Source organism: Lithobates pipiens, unplaced genomic scaffold (genome assembly GCF_037356315.1).
Source record: "Lithobates pipiens isolate NorthernLeopardFrog02 unplaced genomic scaffold, aLitPip1_a1.2 Scaffold_17, whole genome shotgun sequence".
NCBI classification, from domain to species: Eukaryota; Metazoa; Chordata; class Amphibia; order Anura; family Ranidae; genus Lithobates; species Lithobates pipiens.
This window is the reverse complement of record NW_027507755.1, coordinates 5,593,492-5,619,660: the sequence shown is the minus strand read 5'-3', so window position 1 is coordinate 5,619,660 and position 26,169 is coordinate 5,593,492. Positions and strand designations below refer to the sequence as shown.

The window sequence follows — 26,169 nt, the reverse complement described above, 5'->3', positions numbered from 1 at the left end:
GATAACTTCCGTCTTCTTCTTCTCTCTCTCTATTTGGATACCCAGATAGTAGCTAATGTCTCCTAGCTCTTTGATTTCAATATTTTCTTTCAGCTTGTGAACTGTCTGACTGTAATCCCCTTCTTGTTCAAAACAAGTTATAATTTTATCAACATAGATAAGGATGTATCTCCATCTGTCTCCTTGATTCTTGGAATAGAGACAGGGGTCTGCTTTACTTCTTCAGAATCCCTCTCTAGTAAGCACTTCATTTACTCACTCATTCCACATCCTTTCAGATTGCTTAAAACCGTAGATGCTCTTCTGAAGTTTACATGCAAGGCTATCTCCTTCTTCAAACCCTGGTGGTTGCTCCATGTAGAGGTCTTCCTTAATGTGTCCATATAGGAAAGCAGTTTTACCATCTCAGTGTTTGACTTGTATGCCTTTCCCAGATGCAACGCTAAGAAGCGCTCTGATGGTGGAGTGTTTTATGACGGGAGCAAATGTTTCATCGTAAACTTCACCAAATTTCTGGCAGTAACCCTTGGCAACTAGTCTGTCTTTTTATGTGTGAATATTCCCTTCTGCGTCTGACTTTACTTTGAAAGTCCACTTACTTCCTATAGTTTTGAGGTAAGGAGGGAGCTCTGTGAGTGTCCAGGTTTTATTTTCTTGAAGTGACTTTGATTATTCTTCTGCTGCCTTTCTCCGTTTATTGGCTTCATGTTTTGGCAGTTTTTCTATGTCTTCCAAGGATGTTGGTTCAAGTATGCTGTGTGTTTTGACAGGGTATGACAACTTGCGTGGTGGTATCCCCTTTGTAGTGTGAATGGATCTTCTGATTTCAGGCAGTTCAACAGGATCTGGTAGGGAACTTGATTTAGGTATTGTGAATTCCACCTCTTGTTCTGACTCCTGCACAGGTTTGTGTTGGTAGACCTTTTCTTCTGTTTTTTTGGATATATTCACTTCACAGCTTATATGGATCAGTGTTTCTGGTGATGGGCTTGCATCAAAATAAACTCTATGGCTTATTGTCACTTTGTCAGTCTTTGGGTGTAGGATTCTGTAAGCCTTTGCTGACTGTACCCTACTAGAATGCCCTTGATGGCTCTGTTCTCCAGCTTGTATCGCTTTTCACTTGAAATATAAGAATATGCTTTACATCCAAACACTCTGATGTGCCCTATGTTAGGCTTTGATCCATGCCACATTTCAAATGGAGTACTTTTAATGGCTCTTGAGGGTAATCTGTTCTTTAGGTAGGTTGCGGTCATGACTGCTTCTCCCCAGTACTTGTGAGGTAGGTTGGCATCCAACAACATGCATCTGCCCATTTCTATAACAGTACGATATTTCCTTTCCAGGAGTGTATGGTGATGTTGTCTGGTGTACTATTCCTTGTCTCTTCAGGTATGAGGCCACTTCTTTGCTTATGTATTTTCCTCCATTGTTGGTGCATGTTATTCCTGGTTTACATTGGAATTTGTTGCTAGACATGGCAACAAACTCTTGAAGTTTCTCTGTTTCATTCTTGTGTTTCATAAGATAAGTTGTTGTGCCCCTGGAATAATCATCAATGAAAGTCAGTAGATATCCGTTCCCGTCTGACGTGGGAGTTTTCATTGGAACGCATACATCACTGTGCTTGAGCTGCAGGGGGTGGGTGGTTTTTCTTTTGAGAAGCCTGTGGAAGGGGAGCACATGTGGCTTTTGCTTCAATACAGCGCTTGCATTTCATGAGCACTTTGGAAGGCACTACTGTCAATCTTCTGACAAACCTCTCTTTAAAATGTCCTGTATAGCTTCTGGACTTCTGTGCCATAAGTGAATGCATTTGTTGTGTAGATCATTAGAGACTATATTGGCTTACTGGTCTGTGGTGATGGGCCTGTATACGTGACCATTAGTGATGGACGAACTTCCGACGGGACGTTTCGCGAACGCGAAACGCGAACGGACACAAACGTTCGCGAAAACGACCGTTCGCCGCGGGCTCCATTGACTTCAATGGGAGGCGAATTTCGCAAACCTTTAGGTCGAATTTGCGGCCACGGGGTAATTATTAGGGGGTAGCACGTAGTCCCACCACCTGGACAATAGCATAATACATGTATGAGGTGAATTTGGGATCGATAACTACAAGCATTTTTTTTTTATTTGGGAAATTGTTCTGACAATTCAGGACTATGGAGCTAATGAAGGCAATGGAGGAGAGGGAAGGTCAGGGACCAGGGTAGGCAAACAAGAGGGTGCAGGAGATACAGAGCACTGACAGCAGCACCGTAATACAGAGCACTGACATCAGCACCGTGACATACAGCGCTGACAGCAGCTCCGTGACATACAGCGCTGACAGCAGCTCCGTGACATACAGCGCTGACAGCAGCTCCGTGACATACAGCGCTGACAGCAGCTCCGTGACATACAGCGCTGACAGCAGCTCCGTGACATACAGCGCTGACAGCAGCACCGTGACATACAGCGCTGACAGCAGCTCCGTGACATACAGCGCTGACAGCAGCTCCGTGACATACAGCGCTGACAGCAGCTCCGTGACATACAGCACTGACAGCAGCTCCGTGACATACAGCGCTGACAGCAGCTCCGTGACATACAGCGCTGACAGCAGCACCGTGACATACAGCGCTGACAGCAGCTCCGTGACATACAGCGCTGACAGCAGCTCCGTGACATACAGCGCTGACAGCAGCTCCGTGACATACAGCGCTGACAGCAGCTCCGTGACATACAGCGCTGACAGCAGCTCCGTGACATACAGCGCTGACAGCAGCTCCGTGACATACAGCGCTGACAGCAGCTCCGTGACATACAGCGCTGACAGCAGCTCCGTGACATACAGCGCTGACAGCAGCTCCGTGACATACAGCGCTGACAGCAGCTCCGTGACATACAGCGCTGACAGCAGCACCGTAAGCAGCCCCAGGAGGAAGTCAGCACAGCACAGGGATGGTGTGATCCCCTCATAATAAGAACCCCCAGGAGGAAGTCAGCACAGCACAGGGATGGTGGGAGCCCCTCATAATAAGAACACCCAGGAGGAAGTCAGCACAGCACAGGGATGGTGGGAACCCCTCATAATAAGCAGCCCCAGTAGAAATATGACACCGCTCAACCTCTTCAAAGAGGAGGGTAGGGGCATATAGTACGGTGTGCTTTTTTGGGTCAGGGAAGTGAGCCAAATGAATTAAGAAGGTCTGTGTGCTTGATTCCAAAAATTGTTTATAGACATATACATGGTCTACTGATCACATGTGTTGAATTCCTCCGAGATCCATGCCTCATTCATTTTTAGAAATGTGAGGTAGTTAACACTGTGGTGAGCTAGGCGAGTACGCTTATCGGTCACAATCCCCCCTGCTGCGCTGAACGTCCTTTCGGACAGGACACTGGATGAGGGGCAAGCCAACAGTTCGATTGCAAATTGGGCAAGCTCTGGCCAGAGGTCAAGCCTGCCCACCCAGTAGTCTAGGGGTTCATCACTCCTCAGAGCGTCCACATCGGCCGTTAACCCAATGTAGTCGGACACCTGACGGTCTAGGCGTTCCCTGATGCTGGATCCGGATGACACCTGTCGATGGGTCGGCTGAAAGAATGACCTCATATCCGAAGTCACCAACACATCTTCAAACCGGCCTCTTCTTGCAGGCGCTGTTGGATTGGTACCCGCAAATCCTTCTCTGGGAGTGGGAATTGCTCCTCTGCCAGCGCACGCAAAAGCAGAATGCAGCATTTCTCGAAGCAAGGCCTGGAAGTGCTGCATTCTGACAGCCCTCTGCGACGGCGGTAACATTTCCGCCATTTTGTGTTTGTACCGGGGGTCTAAGTACGTTGCCACCCAGTACTGGTCCTTGACCCTCATGCTTTTTATACGGGGGTCCCTATTAAAACACTGGAGCATGAAGGCCCCCATTTGCACTAAAGTGGAAGCGGTGTGGTGGCCTGGCTCCTGCTCATCATCCAGGATAATGTCGTCCTCTTCATTCTCCTCTCCCCATCCTCGCACAACAGGGATCCCAGAAAGGTTTAAAGCATGCTCTTCTTGCTCCTGCTCATCCGCCCCGGCACCATCCTCCTCTGACTCCTCATCAGACTCCTGTTGTTGACTTGTCTCAGATAGAGTAGCCCCCCCTGGGAATTCATCCAGCATTGCGACTTCCTCATCTTCCCGCTCCTGCTCCTCCACAGCCTGATCAATGACACGACGCAATGCACGCTCCAGAAAGAAGGCATAAGGTACCATGTCACTGATGGCGCCATGGCTGCGACTGACCAGTTTGGTGATCTCCTCAAATGGCCGCAGAAGTCTGCATGTGTCGCGCATGAGCAGCCACTGGCGCGGTGAAAAAAAACCCAGCTCCCCAGAACCGTTTCTTTCGCAGAGTTCATACAGGTAGACGTTAACTGCACGTTTCTGCTGGAGCAGCCTATCAAGCATATAGAAGGTTGAGTTCCATCGCGTCGGGCAATCGCAAATAAGACGTCTGACCGGCAGATGGTGTCGCCGCTGAATGTCAGCAAGGCGAGCCATGGCCGTGTAAGATCTTCTGAAATGGGCCGAGATTTTCCTTGCCTGCCGCAAGATGTCCTGGACCCCAGGGTATTTGACAAGGAATCGCTGCACGACCAAGTTTAAGACGTGTGCCATGCACGGCACGTGCGTGATTTTGCCCTGTTTCAATGCGCTAAGCAGATTGGCACCGTTGTCACACACCACTTTACCAACTGTCAAATTGAGCGGTGTTAGCCACTCATCTGCCTGTGAACGCAAAGCTGAAAGGAGTGCCGGGCCAGTGTGGCTCTTTGCTTCCAGGCACAACAGACGCAGCACGGCATGGCAACGTCTCACCTGGCATGTGGAATAGGTTCTGGGGAGCTTGGGCGGTGCAGTGGAAGAGACGCTAGCAGCGGAAAAGGAGGAGGCAGCTGAGGAGGAGAGGGAGGAGGATGGAGTAGGAGGAGGAGAAGAAGAGTCAGGCCTGCATGCAATCCGTGGCGGTAAAACCAAATCTACACGGGTGCCACGGGTTACATGCTTGACGGCCGTCAGAAGGTTCACCCAGTGGGCAGTAAAACTGATATACCTTCCCTGCCCGTGTTTGCTAGACCACGTGTCTGTGGTCAGATGTATCTTGGCACCGACACTGTGTGCCAGAGATACATTCACTTGCCGCTGAACATGGCCATATAGCTCTGGGATGCCCTTCTCTGAGAAATACTTCCTTCCTGGGACCTTCCATTGTGGTGTTCCAATGGCCACAAATTTGCGAAAGGCCTCCGAGTCCACCAGTTTATATGGCAGTAGTTGGCGGGCTATGAGTTCTGACAAGCCAGCCGCCAACCGTTGGGCAAGAGGGTTATCCGGCGTCATCATTTTTTTACGCTCAAACATTAGGCCCACGGAAGCCTGCCTTTTTGCAGAAAAATGTGAGCTTGGCGTGATGGAAGGTGGAGTGGAGGACAATTGTGAGGAGAGAGGAGAAGGAGAAGTAGAAGACGAGGCTGGACGGTGAGAGCCTGCAGTGTGGCTTTGTGTGTTCCGTTGCTCCCACTGGGCTCGGTGATGGCTGCTCATGTGCCTTCTTAAGGCGGTCGTCCCTAGGTGAGTATTGGGCTTACCGCGACTAACGCGTTGACTGCAAAGATTGCAGATGGCAACGCTATTGTCAGCAGCGGACACGTTAAAAAAAGCCCACACTGCGGAGCCATGTGCCGGTGTCCTGGGAGCGCCAGATGTGACCGTACATGGTCGATGACTCGCTCCTGATACATTTGCAGTCTGCTTTGTCCCTGCTGTGCAATGTAAGTCATTGCTGCTTCTCCTCCCTATCTGCTGGTCCATATCTCCCTCTGAACTCCCCTCCTCTTCCTCTCTTGTGGGCACCCACGTGACATCACTAGACACGTCATCATCAACGTCACCTTCCCCACCGCTATAAGTAGAGTAGGCAGCAACACCGGGGACCAACCTCCTCCTTGGGCTGATCTGGGTACTGGCGTCAGACTGCTGAGTAGCGCTTGTTGCTACCTCCTCTTCCTGATCCAATACCAAGAGTGGCTGCGCATCAGAAATGTCCTCTTGATATGGATCGGAAAATAATTCCAGTGACTCAAGCGGAAGGTATGTGGTGGTGGTGGTGGTGGTCGTGTTGTTGGTGGTAGTGTCTTTGGGGGTGCACATAGCAGAGAGTGAAGAAGAGGGTGCAGATCGAGAGGATGAGGAGGGTGCAGAAGAGTAAGGCTGAGCGAGCCACTCAACCAAGTCTGGTGCATCCTTTAAAGTAATTGAACGCACCTTCTGCAACTTCCCACTTTGGCTCAAGCCTGTTGCTCCTGCCCTACCCCTACCACCCCTGCGGAAGGGCCTGCCTCTTCCTCTGCATGTCATTTTTTAAATGACCCTGTGACAAAACTCTTAGTCCCTATACCGCTGAAGGACTGCTGCAGTATAGGTGAGCGGTCAGCAGTGGTGCACGTCAACCCTATCTATTGTGGACCTATAGCGGTCCTTACAGAACAGCAGACTGTACCGCACTCAAGCCTATGTACCGTAGCACCCTATACCAAGTTACCAGTCCTTATAAGAACTTTTGTGGACCAAGCAGGTTGTGTATTAGTGTTTAGCAGACTGTACGTCAGTCCCTATACCGCTGAAGGACTGCTGCAGTATAGGGCAGCGGTCAGCAGTGGTGCACGTCAACCCTATCTATTGTGGACCGATAGCGGTCCTTACAGAACAGCAGACTGTACCGCACTCAAGCCTATGTACCGTAGCACCCTATACCAAGTTACCAGTCCTTATAAGAACTTTTGTGGACCAAGCAGGTTGTGTGTTAGTGTTTAGCAGACTGTGCGTCAGTCCCTATACCGCTGAAGGACTGCTGCAGTATAGGGCAGCGGTCAGCAGTAGTGCACGGCAACCCTATGTATTGTGGACCGATAGCGGTCCTTACAGAACAGCAGACTGTAACGCACTCAGGCCTATGTACCGTAGCACCCTATACCAAGTTACCAGTCCTTATAAGAACTTTTGTGGACCAAGCAGGTTGTGTGTTAGTGATTAGCAGACTGTACGTCAGTCCCTATACCAATGAAGGACTGCTGCAGTATAGGGCAGCGGTCAGCAGTAGTGCACGGCAACCCTATGTATTGTGGACCGATAGCGGTCCTTACAGAACAGCAGACTGTAACGCACTCAGGCCTATGTACCGTAGCACCCTATACCAAGTTACCAGTCCTTATAAAAACTTTTGTGGACCAAGCAGGTTGTGTGTTAGTGTTTAGCAGACTGTGCGTCAGTCCCTATACCGCTGAAGGACTGCTGCAGTATAGGGCAGCGGTCAGCAGTGGTGCACGTCAACCCTATCTATTGTGGACCGATAGCGGTCCTTACAGAACAGCAGACTGTACCGCACTCAAGCCTATGTACCGTAGCACCCTATACCAAGTTACCAGTCCTTATAAGAACTTTTGTGGAACAAGCAGGTTGTGTGTTAGTGATTAGCAGACTGTACGTCAGTCCCTATACCAATGAAGGACTGCTGCAGTATAGGGCAGCGGTCAGCAGTAGTGCACGGCAACCCTATGTATTGTGGACCGATAGCGGTCCTTACAGAACAGCAGACTGTACTGCACTCAGGCCTATGTACCGTAGCACCCTATACCAAGTTACCAGTCCTTATAAAAACTTTTGTGGACCAAGCAGGTTGTGTGTTAGTGTTTAGCAGACTGTGCGTCAGTCCCTATACCGCTGAAGGACTGCTGCAGTATAGGGCAGCGGTCAGCAGTAGTGCACGGCAACCCTATGTATTGTGGACCGATAGCGGTCCTTACAGAACAGCAGACTGTAACGCACTCAGGCCTATGTACCGTAGCACCCTATACCAAGTTACCAGTCCTTATAAGAACTTTTGTGGACCAAGCAGGTTGTGTGTTAGTGATTAGCAGACTGTACGTCAGTCCCTATACCAATGAAGGACTGCTGCAGTATAGGGCAGCGGTCAGCAGTAGTGCACGGCAACCCTATGTATTGTGGACCGATAGCGGTCCTTACAGAACAGCAGACTGTAACGCACTCAGGCCTATGTACCGTAGCACCCTATACCAAGTTACCAGTCCTTATAAAAACTTTTGTGGACCAAGCAGGTTGTGTGTTAGTGTTTAGCAGACTGTGCGTCAGTCCCTATACCGCTGAAGGACTGCTGCAGTATAGGGCAGCGGTCAGCAGTAGTGCACGGCAACCCTATGTATTGTGGACCGATAGCGGTCCTTACAGAACAGCAGACTGTAACGCACTCAGGCCTATGTACCGTAGCACCCTATACCAAGTTACCAGTCCTTATAAGAACTTTTGTGGACCAAGCAGGTTGTGTGTTAGTGATTAGCAGACTGTACGTCAGTCCCTATACCAATGAAGGACTGCTGCAGTATAGGGCAGCGGTCAGCAGTAGTGCACGGCAACCCTATGTATTGTGGACCGATAGCGGTCCTTACAGAACAGCAGACTGTAACGCACTCAGGCCTATGTACCGTAGCACCCTATACCAAGTTACCAGTCCTTATAAGAACTTTTGTGGAACAAGCAGGTTGTGTGTTAGTGATTAGCAGACTGTACGTCAGTCCCTATACCAATGAAGGACTGCTGCAGTATAGGGCAGCGGTCAGCAGTAGTGCACGGCAACCCTATGTATTGTGGACCGATAGCGGTCCTTACAGAACAGCAGACTGTAACGCACTCAGGCCTATGTACCGTAGCACCCTATACCAAGTTACCAGTCCTTATAAGAACTTTTGTGGACCAAGCAGGTTGTGTGTTAGTGATTAGCAGACTGTACGTCAGTCCCTATACCAATGAAGGACTGCTGCAGTATAGGGCAGCGGTCAGCAGTAGTGCACGGCAACCCTATGTATTGTGGACCGATAGCGGTCCTTACAGAACAGCAGACTGTACTGCACTCAGGCCTATGTACCGTAGCACCCTATACCAAGTTACCAGTCCTTATAAAAACTTTTGTGGACCAAGCAGGTTGTGTGTTAGTGTTTAGCAGACTGTGCGTCAGTCCCTATACCGCTGAAGGACTGCTGCAGTATAGGGCAGCGGTCAGCAGTAGTGCACGGCAACCCTATGTATTGTGGACCGATAGCGGTCCTTACAGAACAGCAGACTGTAACGCACTCAGGCCTATGTACCGTAGCACCCTATACCAAGTTACCAGTCCTTATAAGAACTTTTGTGGACCAAGCAGGTTGTGTGTTAGTGATTAGCAGACTGTACGTCAGTCCCTATACCAATGAAGGACTGCTGCAGTATAGGGCAGCGGTCAGCAGTAGTGCACGGCAACCCTATGTATTGTGGACCGATAGCGGTCCTTACAGAACAGCAGACTGTACCGCACCCAAGCCTATGTACCGTAGCACCCTAGACAGACCAAGTTACCAGTCCTGATAAAGAGCTTTGTGGAACAAGTGAGTTGTGAATGATTAGCAGACTGCAGCAGAAGGGCAGCAGTCAAGTATAATATTCTTTCTATATTTGGAAGAAAGAATATTATACGTGTACAAGCCTATTACCGTACCACTGATACCAGTCCTGAAAAGAACCTTTGTGGAACTAATAGTAACAGCAAGTCTTTAAAATTATCCTCACTGCCTGACACACTGCTTCCTGCCTGTCCCTATACAAATTGGCAAAAAAGAGTAGGCTGGAACGATTAGCTGGAACAGCTCTTTTGTGGACCTGATAGTAACAGCTAATGATGATGATGATGATGATGATGAAGAAAGACTAATCTGGCTGAGCTGTCCCTAAAATAGCAGCATACAGCGCTCTGTCCCTTTATCTAAACTGACAAAAGAAACTCAGGCTGCTGACCTAACACCTATACCAGTCCTGAAAAGAACTTTTGTGTACCAAATAGCTAGCGTTTTCTCTGTCCCTACTCCACACAGGATCCTTTCCCTACAGTGACAGAAGAAAGAATGTAAAATGGCCACCGGATCGGGTGTATTTATAGGTTAGGGGGAATGTCCAAGTGTCCATGAGCTGTCATGTCTCAATTGGTTGTCCTGTAACACATGATAAACGTGTCACGAAAGGTTAAAGTTCTTGTATACATTAAACACGTAAGTCCGCCGGGGCGAACGACGGAAAAAGGCGTTCGAACCCGCGGACGGCGAAAGTCGGAAATTCGCCGCGAAACGACCGCCGGGCGAACCGTTCGGCCATCACTAGTGACCATCCAGTTTTCCTTTTGGGAGGAATCACTTATTGTGAATTGTGCATTCATCACCCTGGATCTTAACTGTAGGACATTTGTTTGCAAGACTTTTCACTGATAGAAGGCTGCCTTCTAGTTCTGGAAAATACAGCACTTTCTTTACAAGGATACTATGCTTGCCTCCTTGTGGTGTAATGCGGTTCAGGAAGCCCTGGCCTTTACATTCGGATGTGATGCTTTTACCGTTTGCTATGAAAACTTTGTATTTTGCACTGTAATCAATGTTTGTGAAGAAGGTCTCACCGCTTGTGGCCTGAGTCTATGCACCAGCCGTGTGGCTTTCCGCTTTGTGTCACTTTAAAGGTGCCACTCCATGAAGTGTCTGCAGTTTCCTTTGTGATTGCTTTGACTCTTTCTTTTGTGGATAGCTCTAGCTTTCGCTGCTCGGTTTTCCAGATACAACAGTCCTTTTTTAAGTGACCGGTCCTTTAACAGTGAAAACAGGCTCTGCTTTCTTTGTTGTGCTTTGTGAGTTTGTACATCTTAAGAGCTTTGTCATCATAGTGCGCGTTTTCTATCTTTTGTCATATTCATTGATTAATTTGCCCTTGACATATTGCAGTGTCAGCTCCTGCTTGGGTCTAAAGCATTAATAAGAGCAGTATATGTCTCTGGAAGCCTGCAGAGGAGCAGGGCAACAGTATGGGTATCTTTTGATGTCCTCTGATAGTTCATAGTTACCCTATTATCTCTAGCATAGCTTTCACGTGGTCACACATTTGCTGGCCTTCTTCTTCTCTCATCTTATACAACTTTCTTAGTAGAAACAGCTTACTGTTGAGGCTTGAATGCTCATGCAGTTTTTGTAATAAAGTCCATATACCCTTGGCTGTTTTCTCTGTTCTTATGTGGATAAGCTGGTCATCTTCCACTAGTAAGCTTATAGTTGCTTTTGCCTGTCTATCCTTCCTGCCCCAGTATGGTAAAGGAAAGAATTGCACATAGAGAATGGATAAACTTCCTACACACCACTGGACATATAGTGTGAAAATATAACAAAACAATAGTGTGGCTCTAAATAATGAACAGTTAAACATACATTGATAAAAAATACAGTGAAAAACAACCAGTCTGCCAGAAGGCAAAAGTGGGTAATAGCATGAAGGAGTAGAAAATTATTAAGATGACATCAAACTAAATAAAAAGGCATCCTAAAGAAGTCCATCTTAGGAATTAAACAAATATGTGAAAGTCCTTCTTGTGCTGTTCAACTTGGTCATAAAGGTGTAATCAAAGTGATAAGGTTGGCAAGCTTACTGGACACTCGTACCGTACAGCACGTGTGTCAAATGGGCAGTCTCAGCCGATTCCACCACAACAGGAACAATCCTTGGACATGAAATCCACCAGATATTGAGCAAAGTGTTTCAAGCATCATGGAAACAAACTCCAAAGTGTGCGATAAATCACATTAGATGTTGTAGTGATCCATGGTGAAATGCATGAAAAACAGATAACTGCACATAGTGTGACTCTGTATGGTAGGTTTATTAATAAAAAGGGGGGTTTAAACTTACAGCAAATCCAATAAAAACAAGCTTGTCAGTAAAATGTAGGCAAATGCAACGATTCCATGAGCGTCAATCAACGCCTTTCATCCTATTGGACATCATCTGGGGCATGTCCCAGTCCTTTGTCTCTCCATTTGTGGGTCTGTCTATATTCAGCACTTGGATAACCCCATTGCAAGCTGCTTGCTCTGAGGGGTACTCGGAAGGAGGGAGGGGCCAGGAATGACGGCGGGGGACCCGAGAGGTGAAGGGTCTGGGCTGTTTTGTGCAAAACCACCGCACAGAGAAAGTAAGTATAACATGTTTACAAGCCGACCTCAATACACTGTCTAATTGGGCGACTATGTGGCAGATGAGGTTTAATGTTGATAAATGTAAAGTTATGCACTTGGGGCCTAAGAATATGCATGCATCATACATGCTAGGGGGAGTACAACTGGGGGAATCCATAGTGGAGAAGGATCTGGGGGTTTTAGTAGATCATAAGCTCAATAATAGCATGCAATGCCAAGCTGCGGTTTCCAAAGCGAGCAAAGTCCTTTCTTGTATTAAGAGAGGTATGGACTCCAGAGAGAGAGATATAATTTTGCCCCTGTTCAAATCATTAGTAAGACCTCACCTGGAATATGCCGTTCAGTTTTGGGCACCAGTTCTCAAAAAGGATATTGGGGAACTGGAGAAAGTGCAGAGAAGGGCAACCAAACTGATAAGAGGCATGGAGGAACTCAGCTATGAGGAGAGATTAGAGGAACTAAATTTATTCACTCTTGAGAAGAGGAGATTAAGGGGGGATATGATCAACATGTACAAATACATTAGGGGTCCATATAGTGAACTTGGTGTTGAGTTGTTCTCTGTACGGTCAACTCAGAGGACACGGGGGCACTCTTTACGTCTAGAGGAAAAGAGATTTCATCTTCAAGTACGGAAAGGTTTCTTCACAGTTAGAGCTGTGAAAATGTGGAATAGACTCCCTGCAGAGGTGGTTCTGGCCAGTTCAGTAGATTGCTTTAAGAAAGGCCTGGATACTTTCCTGATGGTACATAATATAACTAGGTACTAACATAGGTAAAGTTGATCCAGGGAAAATCTGATCGCCTCTTGAGGGATCAGGAAGGAATTTTTTTCCCCTGTTGTAGCAAATTGGAGTATGCTCTGCTGGGTTTTTTTTCTTTCGCCTTCCTCTGGATCAATTGTGGGCATAAAATTGGGTATCTGGATTGTACGATTATATTTTATTTATTTGTTTTTAAGGTTGAACTGGATGGACTTGTGTCTTTTTTCAACCTGACTAACTATGTAACTATGTTTGTTATTTTTTTTATTTTTTTAATGATTGCCTCTATTATCACTTTAATCCAACCTAGTTTTGCTTCTTAAAATAAAGTATATGGGATGTTCAGTTAACAAGTAAAAAGGCGCAAATGCCACAGTACCTCAATATTTATATAGTTCCTTAATTGTCCAATGGGGTATAGGAAATAATATCTGTGCAACCCGTACAGTCAGGGCTGCCTTAGACAGGACCAGAAGCCAAGTCCAGAAGAAACTGACTCATTCATTAAAGACTGAGACACTGCAATATATAAAATTTTGTTCTTTGGTTTACATAGCCTTTAACACGTTTATTCAATTCCAAAAGTCCTTTTTAATATTTTTAAACCTGAATATTTCTTTAAAATAATACTTGGTGATAATTTCATCATAGTCCTTGTTCAGGCAATTTTTTTTATGGGATTGCAGCTGCCTCTTTATCGTGCTCCTGAATTGTCCGTTTTGATATGCGCCCCTGGAGAAGTCTACAAAAGGCTGTGGCCACACATACTGCGGAGACATATTCCACCATTGTTCCTAACAGGAATGAGGTTCTGGGTCGCCACTACCATGGGGAGTTTGTAGATCTAAAACACTTTAATACCGGGCACTTTCACCCCTTTTCTGCCCAGGCCAATTTTCAGCTTTCAGCACTGTCACTCTTTGAATAACAATTGCGTGGTCATGCAACACTGTGCTCATATGACATTTTCATATTTTTTTACACACAAATAGATCTTTCTTTTGGTGGTATTTAATCACCATTTTTTTTTTTTTTTTTGCTAAACAAACAAAAAATACCTACATTAAAAAAAAAAAAGTCTCTTAGTTTCTGTTATAACATTCTATAAATAAGTATTTTTTCTCCTTCAATGATATGAGCTGATGAGGCTGCCACTACTCACATAAGAGGACAGACCTCCCATGGTCTGTACCACCTTGCCTAGGGTTTCAGTCCTGCAAAGAGCCCTTCAGATCAATACTGCAGAAGATTACTGTGATGGGAGTCACTTTGGTTGGGGGGCCCTTGGAACCCAGAATCCCTTGGAGAGGTTGGGAAACCCTTGTTTCAGCTCCCCATGCACCTCCTATGTGTAAGCTACCTTGTGTCCATTCGGGGCACAGGGTGACCAAGAACCCTCAGTCTGATCTGTACTAGTCAGACTCACTGTACAACCACACTGGAATACTGCATATGTGTGTGTGTATGTGTGTGTGTGTATATATATAATTTGTATGTTGTCTCATACTGTTGTGGCCTGTTTTCTGGGACGTTTGGAGTGTGGCTGTATTCCATTGTTCTATTGTTTGAATACCTGTGTGTTTCATTATTGCTGATTGGACAGTTTAACCCGCCCTGAATCCAAGGGAGGGGGCATTGTCCCTGAGTGGATATCTGTTACATGTGTTTCAATAAACAGTTCCAGGTTCAAGCTGTGTAACTGAGCTAGTCTCGTCTGGTTCTTAGTTGCAATATATGGGCTGTAATATCTGATATGTGAAGGTCCAGACTGGGGGAAGCAGTATATGATGAAAGCATTCAAGCGGAGTGTGGGACATTTCTTTACAATTACATCTTAGCAGCTCTGGGGGTGTCTGGCTCCCATGCCCCATCTACTAGGCCCCTTCCACACAGGCATTTATATAGGCTCTAAACACACACACATAACACCATGAAAGGAGGGTCTATTAGTCCAAAGTACTAAGTCTGGTGTCTTTCTGTTGCTCCTTTCTTCTGTTATCAGCATGATCACTTCTGACAAGTTCTCAGACAACTGAGATAAAACCAGCCTGAAATTTGTGTCAGGGTGGGTGCTATAGATTAGCAAAGAGCTTGTCTATTCGCAGCACATTCCTTCCTTCCTTTGCCTAAGTGGAGTGGTGCCTTTCCTCCAATCAGCTGTCACAGTGTGTCCCAAGACTTCACTCCCAGTGCTGAACAGGAAGAGAACAGTCTAACACGGTCTGCATTTCTAAAGAATGTAGAAAGCTGAAGACAGCAGATATATAGTACATGTAAAACTTATGTAGGGAGATTTGTTTAATCTCTGTGTATAATCTGAGGCTGTTCACTTCACTAGGAATATGTGAGGGTTTGCATCCACTTTATCACAACTTTCCCTTTACCGTGCAATAATCGGAACAAAGCCATCTAGTGGCAGGCAAGCTAAATGCACCTGCCAACATGTTTGTAGTATTTTACCATATTTCTGGGAAAATGGAGTCGGGGCACTGGGAGGACCTCTTCTCTATTGTTGGATGATTCCTTTATATGTCTGAACTGTTTGTTGTTTGTGTATAACATGCCTGAGAAATGGTCCCTGCAGGCTACTGAAATGTTGCTTTTCTATATGATTACACAAGAATAAAGAGCTTTGCACTTTGAAACAAGCTTATCAGAGTGCTGGCAACATATTTCACTCATGTTGTACACCGTGACCAGTTGGGAGTCCTTGCAGTACCCTTTTAGTAACATGGTAGATTACAGTAGGGTGTGCCAGAATACACCATGTCATAAGAACTTGTCACCTGTTCCTCTTCATGACAGAGTTAAACTTTTTCCACTTTGAGATACAAGGGCCGTTGAGCGATTTGTGGCACTCGGTTCATTATCTTCCGTAGCAGAACCAAATGTTAAAAACAGCTTTGCTGAAAAAAAAAATGGTTCTGATGGGATATGCTGCTAGGAATACCTACTCAGGTCTATGATTATCTACAGCAGTTTCTCCTCTAATATCCAAGCCACCAGACCGCAACTTTCTTGTAAAAATTAATGAGCTGAGAACTGTAAATCACTGAACTGCAAACTCTTTATCCCATGAGGAAGCAGAAAGAGTTTAAATCTTTCCTGAAGAGCCTTTCATTCCATTTATCTTACTCTTATTACCAATCTGCTAGTAAAAGTGAGATAATAAATGTGAATGGGAGTTATATTTTAAAAAAAAAAGAAGCAAATCCTCCTCTAAGTCCCCTCTAGCAATTGGTGGATTGTGTAGAATCTCTGTATGGAGATCCTATTCATTATCAGCAATGCATTAGACGTGGAACAAGAAAGTTTGTGAGATGGGAGAAGATAATGATTTAAAGAATGCATAGAGCTACCTAACAACTTTCTTCTCATTGTTTCATCTTTAAAATCTGAATGTTCTCTGAGATGTCATCAATATTCCCCCCAATCTAGGCTTGGCAGACTATATCATTCTGAAAGGATAATTCAGTTTTGCATATTCCTAATAAAGGGAGCAAAAGAAGAAAAACTATGTGTTCGCTAGTTTTTTTTTAAAGTCACACACTAGCATGAATGTGTTTGATAAAGTCAGTAAGAGAACCTTTTTTTTTGCCATGTCCTCATTGGAGAGATTTACGCTCACTTTCTGTACACCAGGGAAAGAAGTAAAAAGTTTTGGCAAAAACTGTGTTTAGGGAAAAAAAACTCTAGCCTAATTAAAAACATTAATCTAACATCTAATTGCAGAGTTTTTTAGATTTTAGAATTTTTGGTTCTCAGTTGCCAATGGTGTAAGATCTGAGATTATGCCCATGATGAATTGTGATCTCCTTACCCCGACTCCTCTAATCTCCTGCTCCAAGATCTGTTGTGACCCTGTGAAGCCTGCAAAAATCCTACAAGCTCCCTACAATAGAAGAAATAATATAATCATCTCCCTGGTGGCCTGTGCATCTCCCTGCCCCCTCTGTTCCAGCACTGCAGCCTCCGCCAAAAGTCTTCCTTTAACACTGTCAGGAGTGCCTAATGACAGAACGCCATCATCCTACCCCTACATCGCAGGACAGTGTTGACAGTGGGGTCGCTTGATGGAGTCACAGCGCATGGAGGTGTACACAGGCCTCGGACATTCACAGAATAGTCATACACTGAAGATTTTGATGGGGCTGCAGTACTGGAACATAGAAAAGGTAGGAGGTACAGGCAGAGGCGTAACTAGAAACCTCAGGGCCCCGATGCAAGAAATCAGGAAGGGCCCCCCCCCCCCCGAAAAGCATGATTTTGATACTATATTTTTTTCCACTGTAGAACAAAGTAAAACATTTCTGTGCAGCCTGTGTCCCGAGTGAAACCTGTGGGGGATGGTGGTCCTGGAGGTGGGTGGCGGTGGTGGTCCTGGAGAGGGGTGGCAGTGGTACTGGAGGTGGGTGGTGGTGGTGGTACTGGAGGGGGGCTGATGGTGGCACTGGAGGGGGGTGGCAGTGGTGGTACTGGAGGGGGATAGTGGTCCTGGAGAGGGGTGGCAGTGGTACTGGAGGGGGATGGTGGTCCTGGAGAGGGGTGGCGGTGGTACTGGAGGTGGGTGGCGGTGGTGGTACTGAAGGTGGTAGCGGTCCTGGAGAGGGGTGGCGGTGGTACCGGAGGTGGGTGGCGGTGGTACTGGAGGGTGGGTGGTGGTACTGGAGGAGGGTGGTGATGGTACTGGAGAGGCATGATGGTCCTGGAGAGGGGTGGCGGTGGTACTGGAGGTGGGTGGCATGGTGGTGGTACTGGAGAGGGGGTGGCGGTGGTACTGGAGGTGGGTGGTGGTGGTACTGGAGGTGGGTGGCGGTGGTGGTACTGAAGGGGGGTGGCGGTCCTGGAGAGGGGTGGCGGTGGTACCGGAGGGTGGGTGGTGGTACTGGAGGAGGGTGGCGATGGTACTGGAGAGGCATGGTTGTCCTGGAGGTGGGTGGCGGTGGTACTGGAGGTGGGTGGCATGGTGGTGGTACTGGAGAGGGGGTGGCGGTGGTACTGGAGTGGGTGGTGGTGGCACAGTCTGGAGGGGTGGTGGCCTGGTGGTACTGGAGGGGGGTGGTGGCACTGGAGGGGGGATGGTGGCATTGGAGGGAGGGGTGGCACTGTAGGGCGGTGGTGGAACAGTCTGGAGGGGGGGTGGTGGAACAGTCTGGGGGGGGTGGTGGTGGCACAGTCTGGAGGAGTGGTGGTGGTGGCACAGTCTGGAGGAGTGGTGGTGGTGGCACAGTCTGGAGGGGGGGATGGTGGCATTGGAGGGAGGGGTGGCGGCAGTCTGGAGGGGTGGTGGTGGTGGCACAGTCTGGAGGGATGGTGGTGGTGGCACAGTCTGGAAGGGTGGTGGTGGTGGCACAGTCTGGAAGGGTGGTGGTGGTGGCACAGTCTGGAGGGGTCTGGAGGGGTGGTGGCACAGTCTGGAGGGGTGGTGGTGGCACTAGAGGGGTGGTGGTGGCACTAGAGGGGTGGTGGTGGCAGTCTGGAGGGGTGGTGGAGGCACTAGAGGGGGGGTGGTGGTGGCACAGTCTGGAGGGGTGGTGTTGGCAGTCTGGAGGGGGGGTGGTGGGCTGGTGGTACTGGAGGGGGGGTGGTGGCACTGGAAGGGGGATGGTGGCATTGGAGGGAGGGGTGGCACTGGAGGGCGGTGGTGGCAGTCTGGAGGGGGGGTGGTGGAACAGTCTGGAGGGGTGGTGGTGGAACAGTCTGGAGGGGGGGTGGTGGTGGCACAGTCTGGAGGGGGGGTGGTGGTGGCACAGTCTGGAGGGGGGGTGGAGGGCGGGTGGTGGCACTGGAGGGGTGGTGACACAGTCTGGAGGGGTGGTGGCACTGGAAGGGGAGGATGGTGGTGGCACTGGAAGGGGGTGGTGGGCTAGTGGCACTCGAGGGGGGGTGGTGGCACTGGAGGGAGGTGGGGGTAGCGGCACTGGAGGGGTGGTGGTGGCAGTCTGGAGGGGGGTGGTGAAACAGTCTGGAGGGGTGGTGATGGCACTGGAGGGCGGGTGGCACAGTCTGGAGGGGGGGTGGTGGCACTGGAGGGAGGTGGGGGTAGCGGCACTGGAGGGGTGGTGGTGGCAGTCTGGAGGGGGGTGGTGAAACAGTCTGGAGGGGTGGTGACGGCGGGTAGGTGGGTGGTGGTGGCACTGGAGGAGGTTGTGGGCTGGTGGCACTGGAGGGGGGTGGTGGCACTGGAGAGGGGGTGGTGGGCTGGTGGCACTGGAGGGGGGGTGGTGGCACTGGAGGGAGGTGGTGGCACAGTCTGGAGGGGTGGTGGTGGCACTGGAGGGGGGTGGTGGCACTGGAGGTGGGGTGGTGGCACTGGAGGGAGGTGGTGGCACAGTCTGGAGGGGCGGTGGTGGCGAACAGTCTGGAGGGGGATGGGGTGGAACAGTCTGGAGGAGGGGATGGGGTGGAACAGTCTGGAGGAGGGGATGGGGTGGAACAGTCTGGAGGGGGGGATGGGGTGGAACAGTCTGGAGGGGGGGATGGGGTGGGACAGTCGGGGGGGGATGGGGTGGAACAGTCTGGAGGAGGGGATGGGGTGGAACAGTCTGGAGGGGGGGATGGGGTGGAACAGTCTGGAGGGGGGGATGGGGTGGGACAGTCGGGGGGGTGGGGTGGGGTGGAACAGTCTGGGGGGGGATGGGGTGGAACAGTCTGGGGGGTGTGGTAGAACAGTCTGGAGGGGGGGGGGTGGTGGCACTGGAGGGGGGGTGGTGGGCTGGTGGCACTGGAGGGCAGGGGGTGGCACAGTCTGGAGGGGTGGTGGTGGCACTGGAGGGGCGATGGTGGGCTGGTGGCACTGGAGGGCAGGTGGTGGCACTGGAGGGGGGTGGCGGGCTGGCACAATCTGGAGGGGGGGTGGTGACTTACCGCCAATCAATCGATGATGATGATCGATTCCCCCTCGATTCCCCCTCCTCAGAATCCTGCAGAGTGACGTAAAGTTCCTCCACGAAGCGTGCCTCCGCTCCTCCGGGAAAGCCTTGCTTCAGAGAGTGCCTTCACTGCATTGGCTGAAGGTTTTTTTGTGTCCGCCCCGCCTCCCTTACAGACGCTCTGGATAGGCGGGGGCGGAGCCAACCGAGCACTTCTCTCACGCTGGCGAAGGACGGCATGAACCCGACATTACGCCGCACATGCACACCCCCGGCCGGACAGTCAGGTGGGCCCCTCGGGTGGAGGGCGGCGGGCGGGCTGCCGGTGGGCCCCCTGAAGTGGCCGAGAATTACAGGGCCCAGTCGCACTTGCGACTGTTGCGACCCTGATAATTCCGCCACTGGGTACAGGCCACCGGATAAGTGAGTATATAGGATTTTTCAGGGAGCTGTTAGCGTTTTTTAAAGATTTAAAGCCGAGCTTCCGGACTGTTAAAAAGAAAACAAAAAAAAAAAAGTAGAACCCCTGCACTGCAAGGGTTAAATGCTTGTTAAGTCTTGCTTTAGCCCTTGTACACACGATCGGAGATTCCGATGACCAAATCTGTCTGAGTTATTTCGACGGATTAATTCCGGACGAGGCCCGGAAGTGATGTTGCATACACAGGGTCCGAGCAAGTTGTCGAAATTTCGGGTTGACAAGAACGCGGTGACGTAAGCCGTGTACGGCGGGACTAGAAAAGGGAAGTTCAGCACCATGTCCGGCACCCTTTGGGCTCCTTCTGCTGATCTCGTGTGTATCCCGTGTTAGTAGAAGTTTGGTGAGAGATGATTCGCGCTTTTCAGATTTGTGATTCAGTTCGGTACTGCTCTTCAGTTTCTGCTTGTCTTTGCGTATCTGATAATCCAGTGTGTGTAGTTAGTAAGTATTTGTTTCTCATTGTGGACTATATCTTGGTATAGTACGCTTTTCATTTGCATTGCTTATTGTCTGCTTGCTTCTGCTATTCAGTTCGTTCTTTCAGGCATTGCTGTTTATCGGTGCTTTCTGTGGTCCGTTCTGACCAGCCGACCGTTTTGAAACCATGTTTCGTCTACGTACTCGTCGTAGAGTTTGTGCTGTGCAGGGGCTTCGTGTTGGGGTTCTTACTTTGACACAAGCCCGGTCCATGAACAGGGAGGGGAGGCGTTTGTGGACCAAGAATCCAGCGTGACCAGTTCTCGCACATGCCTTTGCTCCGTGAGATCCGGGAGAATAATCCTGATGATTTCAGGAATTATCTCCGGATGACGGACCCCGTTTTTCACCGTCTGCTGGCTTTGCTGACCCCTTATATCACCAGGCAGGATACCTGCATGCGGCAAGCCATCACTCCGGAGCAGAGGCTCATCGCCACGTTGCACTACTTGGCGACTGGGAGAAGCCTTCAGGACCTCAAGTTCTCTACAGGCATCTCCCCCCAGGCTCTGGGGATCATTATTCCAGAGACCTGTTCTGCCATCATTCAGGTCCTGCAGAAGGACTATATGAAGGTAAATTTTATCCTTTAACATCACATTCTATGTATTTCATGATTGCTAATGTCTTGCATTTCTTTCCTCATTCTCTAATTACCATCATTGCAATATGCTCTAATTCATATACTCGGCCCCTTTGTCCTCATGCATATTTGGCTCACTAACTTCCCCACCATGCTCTTCTTGGCCCATAAAACTATAGTCTAGTCACTTACCAATGTCTTTTGTCAGCTCTATAGTATTGCTTTCCTCTAAACACCCCCTAAAATGTCTACAAATGTTATGTGTGTGCTTCAATTCATGCAGTCACATTTTTTTTTTGGTTGTGCCAAACTCATTAGGAACCCCCCTCCCCCCAACTGCTAGCTCAGCTGATAGCAATCCTCTATCTGCTGACTTTACCAAACCCAATACACACTATATCTACCTTTTTGATGGTCACATTTATGGATGAATTCACCAAAGCATGCAGTGCAAGGGCCTGCCTCAATACTTTCAAATGCTATATTTTAAAAAAAAATTCCCCCTATTATCTTGATATGTAATAGCAGAATGTCAAAATGTGCTTCCATTTTGTTTTCTTTTTGTTATTATGACACTTATTACCTGTCTGGTGGGCTGCCAATAGTGTAAGTAAGGAGGGGCTTCCCAAAGTATCACACATTATTTAGCTATTCAGCTCTCAATCAAGTGGAGAGGATTACCTGTCCAAAACATCCCCCCCTCCTTTTTTAGCAAGGGCCTATCAGATGGGGGGGGGTGGGGGGGGGTGCTGACTTGATAAGGGGACCTTATACTTTAACCTTTAAATACTCAGTTCCCAAAATGTTATACTAATCTTGGCCAAAAATGTTTGTGTCTAATCTGCTTGCAATGTTGATTTTTTAAATTACTAATTTTTGGTCTTGTTTCACTCCACAGTGTCCTTCAACGCCACAGGAATGGCAGACTGTGGCCTCCCACTTTGCCAGTCGTTGGGACTTTCCCAATTGTGGAGGAGCAATTGATGGGAAGCACGTCCACATCGTCCCACCACCCAACTCGGGGTCGTACTATTTTAACTACAAGGGGTTTCATAGTATCGTGATGTTGGCGGTGGTATCTGCAACCTATGAGTTTTTGTATGTGGACATGGGGCAAAATGGACGGATGTCGGATGGTGGAGTGTTCTCCCGGACGGAGTTCTACTGGTGTCTCCAGAGTGGCAGTCTGGGCCTGCCACCCCCAGAGGAAAATCAGGAGGGACTCCCGTTCGTCTTCGTCGCGGATGAGGTGTTTGCCCAGGCAAACCATCTGATGCTGCCTTTCCCGATGAGGACCCTCACCCCGGACCAGAGGATTTTAAATTTCCGCCTGTCCAGAGCCCGAAGAGTGGTGAACACCTTTGGAATACTGGCCAGCCAGTTCCGCCTTTTTTTAACACCTATCCACATGGCGGAATACAAAGTATATCACATTGTGCTGGCCTGCTGTGTTCTTCACAATCTTCTAAAAAGACATTCTGCAAACTATGCGGTCTCAGTTGTCCAACAAGAAGCAGACTTGCTGGAAAATGATAACCTCATGGGCCTTGAACCTGCTCATCCTGGCTTGCCCCCCCAAAGTGCCCGTGAGGTTAGAACCCAATACATGGAATACTTTGTGGGTAGGGGAGCAAAGACAATGTCTAAACGGCATTTTAAGAAGACATTTTTCTTTGAAACTCCTTCATTTACTGCTTGGCTTGCTTTTAGGTGTCTCCTATGTAAATTTATCTTTTTTCTTGTTGTGTCTTTTTCATCAATAGTGCAAACCCAAGTTCTGAGCGAGATGAGGGGACAGTCTCTTCTTCAGATAAGCTTATTATGTTGTGGGTCTGCTACACACACACCTTGTTTTTGGTAACTAATGTATGTAGTGCATTACTGACCAAAATCGTGCTCATTTTCAGCACCATGGCAGGAAAATGGCATGATTGTGAAAATTAACACATCACTGTGGGTGTTATTTACTAAAGGCACATCCACTATGCACTACAAGTGCACTGTAAAAGTGCACCTGAAACTGCACTTGGAGTGCAAAGTGGAGTTACCTTTAGTAAATAACACCCATTCTCACCGAAAACAACAATTTTACTCCAAATACATCATTTGCGCAATGAAAAAGGAAGCCACACATTGTTCATAATTTGAATTTTTAATGAAAGCACACTCACATGTGCATTTAGAAAAGGGTTTTACAACAAACCAACAAATTGGGTGTATCAAAAACATTATTTCAGGTAATTTTTGTTTCCTTGGTGTTTTTGTGTAAATGGGCATGTATTAAAGCGTAACATACAGAACTCAGGAACTTACAAAGTTCAACTTTGAAAAGTGAAGACAATATCAGACATGAGTATGTACAAACTGGGCTGATATTGCCTTCATCACATGGGGTGTCACCCCTGGAAAATCCAAATGTGGAAGATGCACACAGTGTGTCAACATGTGCTATCTCCCATCATGGGGGATCAATGTACATGTTTTGGGGCTGCAACCCCTTCATCTCAGCCACTTTCCACAAAACACGTCCATTGATCCCCATGATGGGAGATAGCGCATGTTGACACACTCTGTGCATCTTCGAAATTTGTATTTTCAAAAAATACAAAAGTTGTGGATTAAAAGCCAAAAAATAAAACCCTAGCTAGTTTGGGCTGTTACACACTCTCCCCAAAACATCAATGATGTTCTTCATTTTATTTTTAACATCATTGATGTTTTGCTGTATATTTTCTAAATCCCGATTGCACCCCATTATCTCCCCAATCAGGATCTGGGCACTTTCACTGGTAAAATGGGATTCTTCTTCCACATCACCTACAAAACAAAGCAAAAAAACACACCATGTATTATAAATATGATGACATACATTGATGAGCTTACCGGAAGCTGTGTTCTCCGACACTCACCTGTTGTGGTGACAATTTGTCCAACTTCCACGATCTCTCCTTCCTCCTCCTGCTCCTCTGCTTCTGGTTTTAGAATTTTGGCTTCTTTGGGAGGGGTGGGGTCCCTGGTGTCATCATACTTGCCGAGTCTTCTCTCCCCTATGAGAATGTAAAAAAAGAATAATTAGCACACACAGAGGGCAGAAAAAGGAATATGAAACATTGCTTGGAAGTGTTGTACAATTGTGTTTTTTGGCCGAGTTCCAAGGTGAGAACATTATTGTGGACACTTTGTTAAGCTGGAATACTTACCTGCAGAACGATGTTTCTTACGAACGAATGAAACCGTGAACTTGAAAGTGGCTATTTTAAAATGCACAACATGAAATCAAAGCACATGGAGCATGTATGCAAGCAAGAATAATCATATGAACACACGACAACTACTTACTTTTTTCAAGAACACGCTTGATCCTTATGTACTGCTCATGCTCCCTCAGTTTCAGGTCTGACCAGCGTGTCATGAACCAGATGTGACCAGAACTGTGTGACTGCGACAAGTGAACCAGACACAAATAAGTGAAGGTAAATTTATTAAGCAAATGCATATAAATGTGAACACACCACCAATACAAACTAAGTGAACAAACTAACAACCAAACCGTGCAGATAAGCAAGTAAACCAGTATAATGTAACAAAAGGGAGAACCAGAATCGTAGTCAAGCCAGGCCGGGGTCATAAATAGGAGGTAAGCAGAATAGGGGGACAAGGAGAGAGGGAACAAGAACAAGAGGCAGGAAACAGGGATCAGGAATCAGGTAACAGGTAACAGGTATCAGGTATCAGGTATCAGGTATCAGGTATCAGGTATCAAACAGGCTGCAGGTCAGGGCTCAAGGACAATACCAAGGCGAAGTGTATATGAACTTGCCGGGTATTTATAATGGCTGCTGTCAGTCATGTGACGCCTGACTGCAGAGGGCAATACCTGCTCCATACTGCCAGGATCCCTCCGCTGGTGGACACCAGTACTGCGGACCAAAGATGACATAATTCCAGCAGGAGACACCTGCTGGTGGATCGCAGTACTGCATGCCAAATGATTGATATTACCAGCGGAGGGAACCTTTCCTGACACAGCGTTTTCTCAGTTGATCCTTGGATCGGCGTACCCTAAAATTCTTCTGAAGACTCTTCACAACTTTAGTCATAATCTTGGCCTTTCTGATATTTGAGTTTGGGTAAGGTCCATACTTCTCATCATTGTCGGTCCTGTTTAATATGTCCACCATCTCCAACATCTCTCCAAAAGACATATTTGAGGCCTTAAATCTTCTCTTCCTGGATCGGGACGTTTCAGGCTCCGGGCTTTCCTTGCCCTCCTCCTCATTAGTGGAACTCTGATTGCGCACCTGCGTTCTCTCCGCCATGTGCTCTCCCCACTGTGCCGAAAGCGAAGGGGCGGGGAATAGTCTAGAAAGAACGCCAGGGGCGGGTGGAGTTTCACGCATGCGCACTGTATGTAAAACGCAACACGCGTGTGTCGTCCGTACGATCTGTGAACAGAGGGAGAAGCTGAGGCGAAGAAAGGGGAAATGAAGGTACAATTTTGAACTTGGTACATCACTAGGCTATACTGTTTCTAGATTGAGGCCTACATTAGTGGAGTTTAGCCTGACATTAGGGTTTGTCTTGTGTTGTGTCTTGCAGACATTATGGACGGGTTCAATGATCATAGCTTCCTCCCTCTGTTCATCGATGAATACAGAGAGCTGCCCTGCCTGTGGCAAGCGACACACCCTCAGTATAGTAACAAACTTAAGAGGCAGGCAGCAATGGACAAACTGGTTGAGTTTGTGAAGCTGGTGGTCCCCAAGGCAGATGTCAAAACTATTTAAGAAAGAAAATCGGTGGCCTGAGGAGTACATATCTGAAGCAGAGGAAGAAGGTGCTGGACTCCATGCAATCTGGTGCTTCAGCAGATGACGTTTATGTCCCCAGGCTGTGGTATTATAACAG

At 47.9% G+C, this 26,169-nt stretch overlaps 1 protein-coding gene across 6 annotated transcripts in view; it reads left to right on the top strand.

Annotated features, from left to right (window-relative positions):
* Positions 1-26,169, top strand: part of CUNH11orf97 (chromosome unknown C11orf97 homolog) — a 148,706-nt gene that overhangs the window by 15,003 nt on the left and 107,534 nt on the right. For 2 of the 6 annotated variants that reach the window (XM_077484957.1, XM_077484958.1), the window contains one exon: positions 22,160-24,656. The exons of the other annotated variants lie outside the window; for them this stretch is intronic. In XM_077484957.1, coding sequence (XP_077341083.1) covers positions 22,160-23,122 — 963 coding nt within the window. In that variant the 3' untranslated portion in view covers positions 23,123-24,656. Of the gene's footprint in view, positions 1-22,159; positions 24,657-26,169 lie in introns of those variants that run through there. 6 annotated transcript variants of the gene reach the window in all.